The sequence below is a fragment of the Protopterus annectens genome, chromosome 2.part0, assembly GCF_019279795.1.
Source record: "Protopterus annectens isolate FY-2018-M chromosome 2.part0, PAN1.0, whole genome shotgun sequence".
NCBI classification, from domain to species: domain Eukaryota; kingdom Metazoa; phylum Chordata; order Ceratodontiformes; family Protopteridae; genus Protopterus; species Protopterus annectens.
The window spans coordinates 720,948,278-720,966,865 of record NC_056728.1 but is presented as its reverse complement, the minus strand read 5'-3'; the positions used below and the strand labels follow the sequence as shown (position 1 = coordinate 720,966,865).

Genomic DNA, 18,588 nt, shown 5'->3' with positions numbered 1-18,588 from the left:
AGGTGTCTCTAGCTTAAACCAAGGAAGTTAAGCTGCACATCAACCCCTGTAAATGCAGGCAAAATTGTTACCTTAATTAATCATATAATGTGATCAATACACTTATATCCCCCACCCCAGCAACCAAAAATCACAGCATCATATTAACTTTAAAACCTCTTTCCAGCCTTGTTACAGTGTAAAGCCTGGGAACATTACAACTAAGAAAAAGTATTGTCATGCTTATAATATCTTTAATATATATAGCAGTCACTGATAGGACTCCGGTTTTACAATAAAACAATTTACATCATGACATTTTCATACAATTTATATGAGCAAAACCTTTTCACTTACAGTTACTGCTTCAGTCCCTTCAGTGTCCTTACCATTAAGGACACAGAGTGGAGTATATGCTTTACACATATACCTAGCAGTTGAAGACAGTCAACACACTTCACCTACTTCTTTTTGCAAAGTAATATTTCATATGTTTAATCCTATATCTAATGGGATTGACGCTTTACAATCTCCCATTTATTCACCATTTTCACAGAGTAACTGTTTTTATTTATGAAAATCTCCATCTCCCAATAGCATCCTCTGGTTCAAGTCCAATACACTCCTGATTCTCCTAGTCAGCTTGTGTATGTGTCTGTGTATTTTTTTCCAGACACTCACACTTTCTTTAGAATAGTAGAAAATGTTTACTGGCAAAGGATTTCCATAGGCTTTGTTATTGACAAAATAATGAGAAATAATGTCCTCTTCTACACTCCTTTTGTTTTTTTTTTTCCTTAGCATGTTCTGTGTCCAAAAATATCTTTGATCCTCCAGATAAAAGTATTATGAAAGCATCCAGACACAGTAGCTTAAATCTTACACCTGCCTCTTGATATTATGAAAACATCCGGATACAGCAGCTTAAATCTCACACCTGTCTCTTGACATTCTCTAATTGCTTGGATAAACTTGCTTCTATTCTCCCCAACACTTTCCCTTTTCTGCCACAGTTTTGTCAGTAGCAGCTTTTTCTTTCTACTAGTGTGTTTGCATCTTTACTAATATAGGTTTTGCTGCTTTCTCATGGCCAGATTTGGAGCATACACACAATGTGACTACTGTTGAACACCAGTACAGTTGCTTGTTTCTATTTTCATAAAATGAGTGCAGAGTATTCCAGTTTGTCTGGTACACCAAAAAATCTCAGTTTTTGTCTGCATACTCTGTCTCCTAACTGTAGGCGCATGTGTGTGTGTGTGTGTGTGTGTGTGTGTGTGTGTGTGTGTGTGTGTGTGAAGATTAGATGTTTCCAAATGTGAGAGCAGTGTGTTGCAGCTTGACAGATAAAGGTATGCATGTCAGTGTGTTTGTGTATGTATGCATGCATGTGCAGAAAGGTGTGCATGTCAGTGTGTTTGTGTATGTGTGTACATGCATGCGCACAAGTGCAATAACAATGAGTCAATTTGTGTTTCAGTGTGAGATCAGTGGGCAGCAGGGATAAGGTAGTGTCTCATTTTCCTCACTTTTGTGCAATCTCAGAGTTAGTACACCTTACTTTGTTGAGGTGTGGAGTCATGGAGAGGCTTGAACTCTACATAGAAACTTATTTTCTTAGTATTGTGTCAGAAATCAATTGAGTATGCTGGCAATGAGTGGCATTTGATTATGTTAGTTCCAATGGAAGTTTCTTTTGATGAAACTGATGTATGTGTGTGTGTGTGTATATGAGTGTGTGTGTGTGTGTGTGTGTGTGTGTGTGTGTGTGTGTGTGTGTGTGTGTGTGTGTGTGTGTATGTATGTATATGTGTGTGTGTGTGTGTGTGTGTGTGTGTGTGTGTGTGTGTGTGTGTGTGTGTGTCTAGCTAGACACACAAACACACACGCACACACATACATACACAAATATATATAATTTGTAGGATCTTAACAGTGAATTGTAAGCTTAATGTGTGCACTGTAAGGCCCTGAAATTTACTTTACCAAGGCTAGGCCAGTGATTTACATTCACTAAGATTATACTCCATATGCAAATGAGAACAAAATATCTTAACTTATAACCAGTTGCTTTGGGAACTTACCGATTGCAAATCCATTTTCATAATCATAATTATACTCAAGACACTGGCCTCTAATCACATGTCCCAGGCTGCATTCAATGTCACTGTCATCATCACAAAATGAGGGTACCTGCAGAAAATAAAGTGTTATGTTATCATATTTTAATTTCTGGACATAGACATGTACTTGGTTTCATTGAATAGTCCTATTCGCCTGTAACATGTCTATGAAAATGGTTCAGAAAAATGGTGCACAGCGGTACACACTGCGTAAACATTTTACTTTGTAATTCCACTACATACTGTATATGCCTGGCATGTACTATGAAAGCTTGGTTCATAATGACAAAGCAGTTACAACACTGTCATGTTGATATATAAGAATGATACAGAAAAAGAATCTATATACAAAGTTTTTTTTCTCTACTCACTTAGCATAGAACATCACAGACTATGTGCACAGAGAATGAGAATGATAGGAGTCAGTGGCCAGGCCAGACTGGAAAGCTACTTACACGAAGGGCACAAACATACAGAACTAAATCTGCTAGCTTTCCAAACACTTTCCTTACAAATGAACCTTAATGGTGTACATATAAAGTGACGACCTTTTGTGGTTTGTGGTGAAGACACATGTTGCCTGTGACAGTACAGGACAGTTTATACTGTTGTTGAATTATTATTGATATGGCTTATCAATGGGGTAATGTATGTGTCTGTGAACACCTATATGAAATACATTACAGTGTCATTATTTCTCTCATTTCCCTTGTGAGCTGTCTGTGACATCATAGGGTATATACATGAGCTTGCAGGGTGAGGGTCACTGCATGTCTCTAGGAGCAACAGGCTGAAGTACTTAGACCTTTGAAACTTCCTGACTCTCAGTGGTGGTGTATCCTTTCAAAAGGGGCACTTTCTACTGGGACAGCATATGTGTGTGAAAAGAGCTGAAGTTTGCATCTGTTATATATTGGAGGAGCCATTTTGGCTTTCATGTTGCTTCTTTGCTATTATAATTTCGCAGCCTCCATAAAGGAAATGTCTTTTGAGTCATTTTACAACAGACATGCCAATTTTTGCTTCTTATAAGGGCAAATATGTAATTCATGAAATCCTACATATATTTTGATGCAATAACATAGGCTTTAAAACAACTATGTATTTGTCCCTGAAACTGATGATTTACAACATCTGAAATCGTACTACAGAAAAAATGGATGGCACTGCTGGAAATTGTAATCCGGCACTCATACGTCAAAGTGCATCTATTCTGTTATTTATGACCCCCAAGACACAATGTAACTATGGTTTATAGGTGAAAATCCAGATCTGTTGTCTAAAGTAGTACTAGAAAATGTTACACAGTTTCAGAAGTACAACACTGGATTAATAGTCTCCTACAACAGGCCTATGTGGCCCTTAGAAAGTGCTAGGATGCCAATTTGCATCATACAAATTTTTCCATTATGTCTGAGGGTGCTGTGGATGGAAGAATGCAGCTCATATCCAGATTATGCCTTCATTTTGTCATCATTACATCAGAAGTAAAAAAACAATCTATCGTAAATATTTCACCAGACAAGGCAACATTTCTTTTACTGCATATAAGGTGAGACCTGAAAAAAACAGTTGTGTTACAGTGTAACTCAAGACTGATATACAGTGAAATCCTTGGATGTGAAATGGCATTTTTAAATGCATTTTGTATTCAAGTCCCTTGCAAGCCTATATGAATAATCACAGCAGTGAAAGGGGGTGGGCAGTGATCAGTATGGTATATTATGCCTACTGCCTTAAGCAAACATGGATCTTGCTTGAAAGCAGTAAATAAAAATGGCAAACTTTCTTGCTGGATCCCAGAAATTCAAGAAGTACAAAATCTAGTCCTAAGTACAAAATGTTGGACAGATATGATTTAAAGCATGATGATGTGCTATAAAAGATATCAGGCCTGAAATTAAAAAGCAACACCTCTACCTCATTGACCTTGCTTCTACCAGTTTGGACATTCAAATGCAACATTTTAGCCAGTTAGTTTCAGCCCAGGATTTATCACTCGGTGAATTAATATCCGTGTTAGGAAAAATATGTACATACCTATTTAATATTTGTTAACTGGGCAACTACATTGGTCCAAAGATGTTTTCAGACATGGCCAGAGTTGCAGTTAAAGTATAATAGCATGTCTGCGGTATGTTTCCACAAGAATGTTCCCAATTTTGGTGTATGTCTTAACAAATCAGTAGAGTGGAATAACTCCACTGTTGCAATAGGGAACAGAATGTCAGAGCGATAACTTTGGTGGGGCAAAGGAAGTTGCTGTACAAGACACATGATGCTAAGGGTCACAACTGACAAGTACTGATAACGCAGGTACACAGTATCAGTATTAATATATGACCTCTGATACTGCATAATTTATATTTGCAACTGTTACACTGTAATATTTGTAGGTAGCAGGATTTGTGAGGCAGATATTTGGCCATACAATAAAGCTGTTTTTTTTCCCAAATATCTGTATTGAAGTACTTGTGACACAGGCAAATTTATATTTCATATAAAAGTAAACAAAATATATTAACATAAACATTATACTTACATATCATATAACTTAAGCAATATTACATAAAGTATTTGATTCTTGCTTTTTTCAAACAAGAAACATCTTCATTAAACCATCACTTTCGACACAGGCAATCATACATTTACATAGATTAAAACAAACCACACCGACACAGTCCTAGTTGCAAGCACTTTACATCACAAAGCATGCTGACATACTCCCAGTTGCAAGCATTATACATCACTTATAATCTACCCAATCTTTCTCACTCAGACATTACATAGTTCATTTAAGTTCTGTTGCCTTTTAGGCCTTATTCCTCCCTTGTATGTATTTTTCCCACAATTCCCAATTTTTCCTATGTAGTTTGCTCCTACCGTTTTCTAAAGATCTCAATTCCAGTTGTTTTATCTGTTACTATATTCATTACTTCCAGTCTAGCTGGTTTACATTTTGATTTCCATTTTCTAGTAATTGCTTTTTTTGGCAGCCACCATTATTAGACACAGCAAGGCCTTACCATGACTAGATTATACCAATTCTGTATCATAGCTCAGAAAAATCATCTCCCTCATCAGACCAATCTGTCCACCCAGCATCTCCAACAGTGCATCCCGTAGGGAATACTTAAAGTCTTTCAACTAACTGCATTCCCAGAAAATATGTTCCCAGTTCTTCCCCTTCACACCTAAAGCTGTCATAGTTAAGAAGATTTCAGTGACGAATGTCAAAAAAATATCCCTAAAATGGAAACAGCGGTAAGTGTGAATTTTATGTTTTTTATGAAGAGTATTTGATCACGGATTCATACGTGTTTACTAGGCTAATGACCACAAGGGCTTTTTTAAGTCTAGCCATGCATCCCAAATCTCTGACAAGTTCTGATACCCTTAATAAATGTAAGCAAGGGCTTTGGAGATGAAACATTTACAAGCAAGGGCTTGGGAGATGAACCATTTACATGCTGCCCATATCCATTAGAGACATAGGTGCCAAACCAGGAAGTAACTTCCTGCTCCCCATCCACTTTTCTAAGTTACATTTGAACTGGGTTATGGAGGAACTCTGTTTCATGTGGATGGGGAGCCTGTTCCTGAGAAGGGGAAGTCTCTGGGATACATACCTGTTTCTCCAGCAGTCCTATTTATATTTACTTTATTTTATTTATTTTTTTTTATTTATTTTGGTTAGTTTGTAGTTTGGCTGGATACATTTTCATTTTCAGTAGAGAGAAAGGAGAAAACTCCACTATATACTAGTGACTACAAAAAAAAAAAAAACAAAACATACATATACATATATAAATAAATAATCTCATGTAGTACAGTAACACATACACAATACAGACAAAAACTAAAACAAAGCTAAACAAATAGATTATCCCATTTATCCATAATATTTGCAACTGTTAAAAAAAAAAAAAAAAAAGAAAAAAAAACATGTATGTAGAGTCTATAAATATTTACACTATTAACAATTAAGATAAACATTTTTGTGCCAGGGCACAGCTTTAAAATAGAGATTTGCACCAGTAATATACCAAGAAAAAGATATAGGAAAATTAATAAGCAGGTGGGGACGCTAGTGCACACACACTGAGGGGGAGGGTAGTGATAGAGAGCAAGTAGAAGTGAATGGAGAGGGACTGTAGAGAGGGATTGTTTCTCCAGCAGTCCTATGTAAATCACAGGCAAGGTTTAAGTGTTTAGAATGGGTACTTCTGGTGCTAATTATTTTGTGGTCCATCAGAGTGTGAATTAACAATGCCTTGCAGTGCAGACATAGATCTCCCCTCAACAGCCTGTATGACACAGAATACTGGGATAGGGCCTTGAGGCAGTCTACATATGACATGTTACTTATGTCCTGTATTCTTTTAGGGAGGAACCTCTGTGGACTTTTCACTTGCTGGATATGCCTGGTTAGGTGCAAACTAAATGAGGCATTGTACTCAATGATAATGAATGCTGAATACAGTAGAACAATGACTTCCTTAGACCTAGATGTCATATTTGTTATTGTAAGCTGCACAGCATAGAATGATTTCCTCACTACTGTAGACATATGATGGTCAAAGGATAAATTACTGTCTATGTGTGTCCCCAAATCTATGACTACTAGGTCAGCTGTTAGGGGTGTGTTGTCAGTATGATTGTTACCAGGGGTTGATGACTTCCTGAAGGATACTATTATGCATTTCTTGGCATTTAGTTTTAGTCTATGACTCTAACAACAGTTATTTGTCTGTGTCAGCCTTCCCTGGAGAACATTTGTGACAGTGGAGGATTCAATGAAAGCTCCTAATTTGCAGAGTGAAATAAAGGTATGTACCTAACCTCCTGAGTTTGTCAACAATGCCTGAGTGGGATATTGTGTCAAATGCCTAGACCAGGTCAAGGTAGGCAGTGTGAACCATTTTGTTTTCATCCATTGCTTTGATGATCTTCTCAAATTAGTCCACCAGGTTGAGTAGGCATAACCTGCCCTTGACGAAACCCAGTTGGGTTGAGTTCAGTGTCTGGAAGTTTCCTATGTCATTATTGATCATTTCTATGATAATTCTTTCCATGACTTTGCATATGAGACCAGTGAGACCTATGGGTCTGTAGTTTCCAGGGTCTGTAGATGGCCCATGTTTTTGCAGAGTGATGATTGTTGCTCTTCTACATTCATGAGGCATGAAACCTGTCTGGAGGCTACAGTTAACCAGCAATTGCAGATGGTCTGACAAGTCATATTTCATGCTATTTAGAAGACATCTTGGGATATCTGGGCCCATTGATGCAGTATTCTTGTCCTTAGAGACAGCATCTAGGATCTGTTCCCTAGAGATAGCGGGGGGGGGGGTTATATTTGATGGTATTTACTGAGAGAAAGTTGAGGGGGAAGGGGGTAAAATTGGAGCAGAATCTATCAGTCAGTAGGTTTGCTATATCTTCTGACTCAGTATAGGTGGCTCCATTCAGAATGAGCTCTGCACACAATTCTGTATTGCGTTCGAGTTTGCAGGCAAAGGTAAAGAATCCATTGTGGTTGTCCTTGGCCCAGGAGGTCAAATCTGCCTCAAATGTGGCTTTGGAATACTTATTTGTCCTCTGAGTTGTGTGTTTAGTTTGACGAGAGTGCTTTTATCCTGCTGGGTGCTGCACCTCCTAATTTTTGCCATGATCTTCCTCCTTCTGTTATACAGCCTATTGATGTTGTGATTCCACTAGTGTGGCTTTTTTCTTTGAGTTAGTCCTGTACTTCTTCCTGGTAGGTATATGTGCCTCAATGAAGCTATTAACATGCTTGTACAGGTTTTCTGTGAACAGTTCTATTTAGGCAGCAGTGTTTTTAGGGTTTATGGTGGCTTGAAATTTTGCCAGGTTATAACTTAATAATAGGAAGTCATCCTTAGAGTAGTTCCTGTATACTACAGGGTTAGCTGTGGTTCCAGATTTTATCTTTGCTTCAAAGAAGACCATTCTGTGATCTGATCTTACCAGAGAAGACATTACACTAGGGATGTGCAGCAGTTTCCCATATTAGTGAGGACCAGATCCAGTGTGGTTGCATCCTTATTTGGTGTACTGACAATCTGGTCCAGGGTCTTTGTGTTTACAAAATCCAGGAATCTCTGTGCCTGTACATTTGGTGTCAGTTAATAGTAGGGTTATTAAAGTTGCCCATGAATATGGTATTGGGTTGTATGGTGAGTCTTTCCAATAAGTTTAAATGGGAAAACTACTGAATCTCGAACCTTTGAAATCTTGAATTTCAAAAGCTCGAGACCATGTAGCCGAAACCCCACATTACTGAAAGACCAGAAGCGCGAAATTCATAATCCCGATGTTAAGGGATTTTGAGTTAGCACTTCTGGTGTTGTGGTTCAGGTAAGTATGTGTGTGTAAGTGTGTTTGTGAGGAGCTTTAGTGTGTGTTGTGATGTGGTGTGTGCGTGTGTGTGTGAGAGGGGCTGTAATGTGTGGGTGTGAGTTTGCCTTGTGTGTATGTTTGTGTGATCTCGGAGTTAGAATATCAAAGTAAGGGGGTGTTGGGGACACAGCCCCCCACATGGGGGGTGCAGGGGGGGGCAAAGCCCCCCTACTTATCTTTAGTGTAGGGTGGTTTGTTTGGTTATGGGGGGAGGCTGTGTGCATGTTTGTGTGTGTGCTGTATGTATGTAGTACTTTCGCGATTTTGAATTTCGCGGTTTTAATATTTTGGTAATGTGGGGTTTTGGGCTTATAGTCTCGGTATTTAGGTCTTCGGGATTGTGTTATTTCGGGATTCAGTAGTGAATCCGTTTAAATATATGCTATGGGTTTCCTGGGTCATAGAGGAGGACCCATAGTTTGCAAGCAAGTGGTATAGGATTTGGCCTATGACGTTTGAACTTAGAGAAGCTCACGTGCATTGTCCTGCTTCACCAGCCTTAATGTATATTTACTTTTGATGAAGCTCAAGATACCTATACCTGTAGTCCCTGCCTGTGTAGTAGTTGGTCCAAATGTGTGGAAGGCCTTATAACCTTGCACTATCAGTGTGCTCTAAACAGATTTACACCATATCTCAGTGCCCTCACTGACATCACCACTTCTTGGCTTTGATTTGCTAGGAATGCAGTGTTTCACTAGCTTTTAAAGCAACTAAAGCAACAGACAGCAGCATACCACTAAACTGCTTTCCTTAAACATTCCAGAAACATTCAAAAATAATGGAGTGGGGGGCAAGGGATTAAAATCAGGGACAGTTTTTAAATATTGTTCTAATTCACTTAGTTATTAGAACAACAAGTTTCTATCAACATGCATTTTCTGAATAACAAGAAGTATGAAACTCTCATGTCTGGCATTCCCAATGGATTATAATCCTCAGTAAATCCTGAGCAATTTACCAGTAAATCAAAAATGTTATAAGAAACAAGGCACAAATACTAAGCAAAATCATTGACAGTTAACAGGTATGGACAGCAGACAGAACCACAGTCTAGAACTAACAGCTTTAAAAGCTGTTAGACATTTTGTTCTGCCACACTTTTGTGGTAAAGTGAAGGCCTAACAGCTTATAAACCTGCTTTACCTTTTGCTGTGGCTCTTGGCTGTCCAGCACTGTCCGCTGTTAGTACCTAGAATGAGACACATTCTTAACAGCACTTGTATCCTTAAGAAGCTGTTGTTAAGGGAGTCTGGGGGCTTACCTTCCACATGACGGCTGCAGGGGCTTGCACCATGCAAAAGTACAGTTGTGGAAATACATTTTCAATAACAGTAGATGTTCAAATGTTCAAATGATCACTGCTGCAGAAGCTTTAGACATATGGATTAACTCTTGCTAAGGATTCAACACCCAGCCAGCTTCAAAAGCTTTCAGGGTCAGTCTATGTACCTAAGCCTTAAGTCAGCATGATCTGAACTGACTGAAAGTCAGGTTTTTGTGCAAAGCCCTTCAGAGCTTTCATGCCAACAGAGAAAAAAAGAGAGGCTACAGCTCTGAGAGGACAATGCTAGGAATATAACAATAAAATGTCCACTCCCTAGTATAAAACACACAATAAATAAATTTAAGATTTGCTTACTAGCTGCTTGCTGGGATTGTTTATTTTGCTTAGGTTCATAGGTTCATAGGTTGGTACTAGGGTATAGGCCCTAGGGCCTATACAAGCCCAGCCATAACAATTCCCTGGCTATTTCTTCCCACACTATTTACTTTAAAGAAAGCTGTGAAAGGAGGAAATGAGGAAGGAGGGCTGAAAATCTTTGAGCTGCCTTGATTCTGCTTACCTTTATCATTACACTTTTTAACGACCTCTGTAGCAGAGGGTCCAAAAACTAATTATTTATCCACAGGAGAATTCAAAATTAGGGGTGAGGTGAGAATGCAACCTTTTCATAGCAGTTCTAGTGTTGTAGTGGTGAAAGCCCTGCAGTTAGAACCAGGAGAATCACAAACATGTTTCAAACACTGTGTTGTCATTTGAGACTCAGAAGACACTAAGTTGTACAAAGTAGATTGTTCCTCACAAAAAGTAGCAGATGACAAAATATTTTCAAAAGTGACAGGCATACATTTTAACATCTGGACTTGACAGCTGATAATTTATCAAATGCCTTCCCATCTTTGTCGGAAGGATTAATATTAATCACATGTTTAGCAGCAGTTGGGTTCACTTAATCAAAAGCTGCTGATTAAGATCTGTGATGAGTACAGAAAAACGTAAAAGACTGAGGCACTTTATAAAATCTATCTGCTTTCTTGGGAGTAGCAGGCTGTGGTAAAAACATCCTCCAAGGCAGACAGAACAGGAAGAGGAGTAAGTTCTAAAAATTCCAGTTGTAAAAAAAATCATAATACTTCTTGAGGGGCTAAGAAACCACCATTTCCCACTGAAACAACTGATTTGCTCTAGAAACAGTTTCAGAGAAATAAAATCCTTCAAAATTAATGTCTGACGCCAAATTTTCTTCAGAATCTGAATAAGAATTCTCTGGATATGGCACCTAATATCTCCTTTAACAATTTTCAGGTTAAAAGTCTTGAATCTTCAGAAAATGAAGAATCTCTTCTTTTTTACCAGAAACAACCATACAGGAAAGATTAACAGCCTGAACTAAATCCTGAGCTAAGCCCAATAAATTCCTGTCCATGTTAACTGTGACAGGAGAAGACATATATATATATGTTTTTTTCTGACAGGAAAATATGAAGAAACAGATCCACTTTAGGCAGCAAGACACTTCCCAGAGATGGGCACTGCTTTTTGGTTAAACAGAGTGGTATTCCATGTTGCATCTGCCAGGACTAATAAGAGTAGCTCTCCCTTGATCACCAAGGACACTCCAACAGCCACTGAGAACATGTCTAACCCCCGGCCATGGTGGCTGTAGGGGCTGTACTTTTGGGGCTCAAGGAGAAGGATGAATGGTCTGAGGAACCACCATTGGCTAGAGCAAATTCAACCCCCACCTGTGGCTGAGGCATTTTATCAGCTTTCTGTTGTGAGAAAGGCTGCTTAATAATCATTTTCTTTTTGTGGCTGTATATACAGATCTCAGACTTTTGAACTTTGACTATAAGATAAAAAAGGTCCTCATGACCATACTTTACTAATTCTGCACTCTGCACTGTTGGTATGCTGAACTGCAGCAGGACTGGACATGATGGTTTTGCTGACTTGGAAGTCAGTACATTTTGAGACATCAAACCATACTTAATCACAAAAGACCATACCAGTGACTATACATATTTGTGGGCAAGTTAGTTATAAAACTAATGTTATGTAATCCCTTAGTTATTCATCAACATGTACCCCAAATAATGCTGTGGGTCTCTCTTTCCTACAAACATAGTACAATGTAGTAGAATAAAATGCTTTCTCATGCATTATTCTAAAAGTATGAATACTTATTTCTAAAGAGGCAATATAATATCATTCTGTTTAACATCAACTTGACTGTTTCAAAAAGGAAAACAATATTACTCATGTTACTTCGATGCACTGCAGCACATCACTGAGAATTGCAACAGGAAGCAGACTTCAACAGGGGAATATAACAACTCATCACATCCACTGTCTTCCACATTGCTGTTGTGTCACTGAAGTTATTAATTTGTAATTATTTATTTATCAACCTTTGATTACTAGGAAAATCCAACTGGGTAGGTGCATATTTTTAGTGGAGGCCTGGTGAGAAAGCCTTTAAAGTATTACAAAAACATTTTAAGACCAATAATTTTACAGTCTTGATAAAGAATACAAAAAGATCTACAGTTTAAATAATTATACAAATTAGATATCACATGGAAACATTGATTAAGAATTCATACAAAATCTATGACAATGATTAGGGAAATTTTCACCAGTTTATAAAGAAATTAAAGGCGAGTTCATATAATACAAACAGGAGCTACAATATCAAGAAAGAGGAAAAAAATCAAGGTTATGGCAAATTTAGAAAGATAGGGGAGAGAAACTGATTGCAGTAAGAAAGTGAGTGAAGAATGTAGAGTAATGTGGTGTAAGGTATGAATCGTTATATTTATTAATATAGTTTATCCTAGGTTTGAGCAAGACCAGAGCCAGAATTTGGCTAGAAAATCTTTCAGAATGGTTTTGAAAGTTGGGAAGAAGGAGTTCCAGACCTTTGCAACATGGTATGAATACAGAACAGCCCAGTAAAGTTGATAGGTTTGTGGATAGAGAGAATTTTTGGACATTGGATCATAATGACTAACTGTGAACAGTTGTGCAGAATAATATTTAATGCTGGACAAGCAGATAAATGATGGATAATTTTATAAGTGGTAAAAAGCTGGATATATTAGTTGATGAGGTAATTCTAACAAATGTAGACTTTTAGTGCTATACAGCAGTGGGTTGGGTTCTGAAAGGGGTATTTGCTGCAAATTTAGCCACTTTATTATAGCATTGTTCAAGTTTTGCTTTTTGTGATGCCTGGGGGTTTGTAAGGATGGCAGCAGTATAAAGTAGTGAGGGGAGGAGGTAAGTAGTAGCAAGTGTAGATTTAGTTAGACATTTGAGAAAGTTTTTAGGTCTGTAAAGCATCACTATTTTTTGCTGAGTTTTTTAATGCAATTTTGTATATGTAGGTCGGATTAAATATTATCATCTGCTATCATCCCTAATAATTTGCTATGAGAAGTGACTTCAATGGTTGCATTATTAAGAAGGAGAACTTTAAATCTGTTTTTTTCATGTGAGAAGGATTTTGGACGGCGGGTTGAACATGAGTTATGAGTTACAAAGCCACATTTCAGTGTCTGTTAAAGCTTCCTGAGTACTTTGTTGAAGATGTGTCTTGCTATCAGATGTGCATATGAGTGTGGAGTCATCTGTGTGCTCTAATATGGAGGCCTGTTGTGTGGATGTGTGGAGGGTGTTGTTGAGAATGTTAAAGAGGAGAGGACCAAGGATGCAGCCTTGTGGTCCACCACTGGTGACTGGGAGAAATGAAGGAGAGGGTTGAGTGGCATTTTAATGATTGATACCTATTGGATAGGTAGCTTCTGAACCATAGAGAAGTGGGTTGAGGTAGGCCGAGTGAGGACATTTGAAGTAGAAGTTTGCTATTACTAATGTGTCAAAGGCTTTAGTCAAGTCTAGAAATAAAGATGGAATTAGTTTGCCATTATCTCTAGCTTTACTGGCAATATCTATATAGGTTACAAATGCAGTGTTAGTATTATGGGAAGGATGGAAGCCATGCTATGTGGGGAATAGGAGTTCTTCCTGCAGGCGATAGTTTAGGAATTGTTTTGACTACATTTTTCAAGTATTTTGTAAAAGGGAGATAAGATTGTTGTAGGTCCACAGATAGTAATGTCTGTTGAATTTCCTCCTTTGTGAAGAGGGATAATGTGTGATTTTTTTTCTAAGGAGAGAAAACATGCAATTCCTGGATTGTCCTATTGATAATGATTGAAAAAGGACTGAGACAGGATAGTTAAAATATATTTAAGACAAAATATATTTAAGCAAATTAATTTGGGGCACATATGAGTATAGGCCTAGCCTAGCCTTTGGGGGGACACTTTCAGTTACTTGTGTTAGCATAAGCAAAACCCATGATGGGATGTTATGAATATAATCCACAGACCTGGTAGAGTCAAAACATTATTTCTGTATTCTGTCTTATCTATGCATTCAGTGGTATTTATTTACTTAAGTGTGCCTCTAATATAACTATTCCATATAACCAGTCCTGCAGCACAAACCAATGGTTAATTCACAATGCATTTACAACATGGACCCAAAATTACAATTCTTCCACTGTTTAGCAGATTACAAATGATGCACATTTGAACACATTAATATATGACTAATAACTGTTGAAGAGGCTGTACACGTGTAGCTCAGTTATAACAAATTTATGTATTATGTTATTATGTTATGTTTTCACCATGTCTAATATGTTTTGCAAAGAAAATGAATGCAACTGTTTTATCTTTTTTGGATGGCATCTTATTGTAGATGTTAATACTGATGTCTCACAGAACTTGGTGCTTTGGTTTATTTGCTACCTGAATGGCCTTCCATATAGATTCAGCACGTCCTTCCTCTACCCCATTTGGGCTTTCACCTGGTCAAACATTTTCCTCCCATATCATAAAACATGTCAACCATTGAGATGATGATTCTATAAACTGCTAGGGGGTGTACAGGCAGTGTGAATACATGCCTCCTGAAATGGAATAGCAATTCAGTCAGCAATAGTTCTCAGCCTTAAGTATCTTAAGTGCAAGTGGGAGGCTCTGACTTCACAGAAACCATTACAGGATAAAACATGTATTGTGACATGAAGACTGCATATTTTATACAGACAAAACAGTCATTCATTTATTTGTTTATTTATTGCCTTTGTTTTCTGGGAAAGTCTGACTAGGCCACAAACCCCTTTTCACCAGGGGCCTGGGGGAACCCCATAAAAATGAAATGGCATATTCAACCAGTTTGAATTTAATCTTGTATTAATTTGAAGCTGATCCCATGGTGGTGGTGTTGCGGTAGCATTGTTGCCTCACAGTAAGACACTGTCCGGTTCGATTCTCAGCTAGATCATCTTCTGCATGGAAACATGCATGAATGGGTGTACCTTCTTTGAAGGTTGTGCATCAGGGCTGGTAACTCGGCACATAAAAATCAACTACCAATCATTAGCAGACCGGAGTTTCGCTGTGGCGACCCCTAACCGGGAAAAGCCAAAAGACTCAACATTAATTTGAAGCTGATTGAATGTACAGTTTTATTTTATGAGCTTTTCTCCCCAGGCCTCTGTTGAAAAGGTATTTTTGGCAAAGTCAAAATTTCCTGGTAGACAGAGGCAATAAATAAATTAAATTATCATGAATAAATTAATGAATGCGTTGTTTTTATAAAATATGCAGTCATTTTTATATCTGCATTTAAATCAGTTGGCTTAGATGAATGGTGCCTTAATCTGCCAATGAAGTGTATTGGTAACCATTTTAAACTAAAAGTATATAGTGGAGCAAATAGATTAATTCATAATATCACAGAGACAAAGATTAATGACTTTGAAACAATTGCTTTAAATGTAGGTATTAGGAAAAAAATAACCAAATATATTTTTTTAAAAAATGACTTGCATTTATTTCTTTGCAACAAACATTGTAAAGTATATCTTATTTCCTTAAAAACTCTGAGAAATGCAGTACTTAAAACTTTGAGATTTACTTGTTTTATGGGCTCTCATTTAACATTTGCTAACTGCATCCATCTTTCAGATGAAATGTTAAGCTAAGGTCCCATCTGCTAGAGTTAGCGGTAGCTAAGGTGGATTAAAAAGATCCCACAGAACCTATCTAAAAGAGTAAGGGTTCTTTATTTGCATCTTATTTAAATGAAAGCTTATATACATAGCAACTTATATACACATTTACATTTTTATCTACTCATAAATGTACCCTATTACACACGTGAGCAATTATATACACAGTCCTGTTTCTATATAAACAAATTTCTTAGTCTTGTCATGCTTATACATGCTTATTTAAATCTGCCCCTCACTCTTTTTTTATAACCACCATCTAATCTTTCTTAATGTTGTTGATACTGTTGTTGACAATGTTCATTTCCCATTAACATAATTTAATTAATTTTATCATTCCATATTACCTACACTACATGAAACATTTTTAGCTATTCGCAATTTTCATTCTTTACTTCTATTCTTATAATATTCATATTTAGTCATATCCATATGTATATCATTACTGTCTTCAAAATCTTCAGACATTTTCATCATACAATTTTTTCAAAAAAATTTTTGACTATATTACATTAAAAACATGTTCAGTGGTTTCTTCTTCACCATAATACAAACATTTTCTTTCACTTTTTATATGGTAGATCTTTTACTAGTAATTTTTCATTGCTAACCTCCATAAAAAATTTGGAATTCCACTTTTTTACTACACCCCTTCTTTCTTTCTTTTATTGCTTTAATCTTTTTATCTGATAAAATTTCCAATGGGTTAATAAAATAATATCATCTCACCATGTTGTTTAATTATATTTTATTTCAGCAATCTTTATTTTGCACATTTTTATCTTTTGTTGATAATTGTCTATTTCTTAATTAAAACTTTCTTTTATTATTTTATTTCTTCTTATTACTTCACAAAATTCTTCATACTTATATTTAGACGTTTTTCCTAATTTCTCATTTTTCTCATTTATCCATTTCACTTTGTACAAATTTAAAGATGCTGCACACACCACTTGATTTACAAGCCCAGTCATCCTTCCTCTTTATTCATATATGACAGTCCCCTTTTAACTAGATTTAATCTACCCCACCAAAAAAATAGAAAAATCACTTCTAGCAATTGTTTTTCATACATTTTTGAAATTGTAAACAAATGTGAGCTATTTTACCCATCAATACTGGATTTATCAAATTCACTTTTTTCTTGTAAGCCAATCTATATGTTTTATATATCTTTTACTTCCTTCAATGATGTTTGCCATTCTGTTTTATAGTCTTATTTACCAACATTTATAACCAACACAGCAAAATATTTCCCTGTAAATTGAATACCTGCTATTTTTTTCTTTTTCTCCCATTTCTTTATTTTTATCTTTATTTAGTGCCACACCTATTCTTTTCAGGCAATTAACAATACCAAGTCTAGCTTCTCTTATTCCTATGCTGTTTTAGTTATGCTAATAATATCATATGCATACGTCATTAATACTGAAATTTATATTCCTTTATCCATAATGTATTTTGCATTCTTTATTTTACCATTGACTCCAGTAACTGCCATAATCACAACTAAAGCGAATAAGACACTACTCATATGTACATCCTTGTCTTATACCCTACCCATCTCTATTTCTTTACTTAGTCATCCATTTACCAAAATACTTATTTTATTATTAGCATAAGGTAACATGTGAACCTTCCTAACTTTACTACTAAAATTATATCTTTTCATCAAATCCCATAACATTTCATGTTAAATTGAATTAAAAGTTTTATTTTCATAAATATTTTCTGTATTGTTTAATATTATTGGTCTCCAGTCCTTTGTATCTTATTTTTTCTCCAGTCCTTCATATACATTTTAATATTCCATTAAATAGTTCCTTATGGTTAAAGCCTTCATTTAACCACTTATTTAAAGCTTGTAACAAACATTATTTTTGCCATTCTCCTAAATTGTTGTACATTTCAAATCCAATTTTATTCAGACGTGCAGCTGAATCTATGTTTAACTGTTTAAAATCAAATTTATACAAAGTAATTTATTTTGCAATTTACTTATTCCATTGTTCTGAATTTATTTTAGTTCCCATGTTTTATTGTACTCTCTGATTTTTAGTAGGAGCATTTCTTCTACATAATTTACAAGTTCCACAATCTGAGACTGGCTTCTTATATTTCCTTGTTTGCCCTTCATTCCTCTCATTATATTACTCTGTTCCTTCACTAATTTACTGAAATAAGATAATACCTCTTCCTTTTTCCCCTTGCAGTAAATATCTTTGTTTAGCCAAAGATTATTTGAATTTTCTTGTAAGTTCTTTTATATAGTTCTTTCTCTTTGGCATGGTATTCTCTCTCATTCCTTTCTAAAATTTCAAGCACACCTTGATATGTTTCTAACATAGCTTTGTTTTCCCATCTTTGCTGTGTTATCCTGCCATTGTAAAAAAAATCCTTTATATTTTCTTTTAAAAATAATCCACCATTCTGACCAATTATTGTAAAATTTCCTCATATTAATATAGTCTCTCCATAATTGTGGTATTATTTCCTTTCCTTTTTCATCCATTCTTTTTCATTTAATCTTTTTATATCCTTACCTCTTTTAATATATTGTTTATTTTCAGTTATTTCCATACATATAGCCAGATGATCTGTAAATCCTGTTATGGCTGAATCTCCTTCTGTTATGTTTGTACTTTCAGACATTATAAAATAATCAATCTCAGATTTTAATATGCCTTTTC

At 36.2% G+C, this 18,588-nt stretch overlaps 1 protein-coding gene across 3 annotated transcripts in view; it reads right to left on the bottom strand.

Annotated features, from left to right (window-relative positions):
- SVEP1 (sushi, von Willebrand factor type A, EGF and pentraxin domain containing 1) overlaps positions 1-18,588 on the bottom strand; it is a 2,252,988-nt gene that overhangs the window by 1,309,419 nt on the left and 924,981 nt on the right. For all 3 annotated transcript variants that reach the window (XM_044061036.1, XM_044061037.1, XM_044061038.1), the window contains exon 14: positions 2,064-2,172. In XM_044061036.1, coding sequence (XP_043916971.1) covers positions 2,064-2,172 — 109 coding nt within the window. The remainder of the gene's footprint in view (positions 1-2,063; positions 2,173-18,588) is intronic.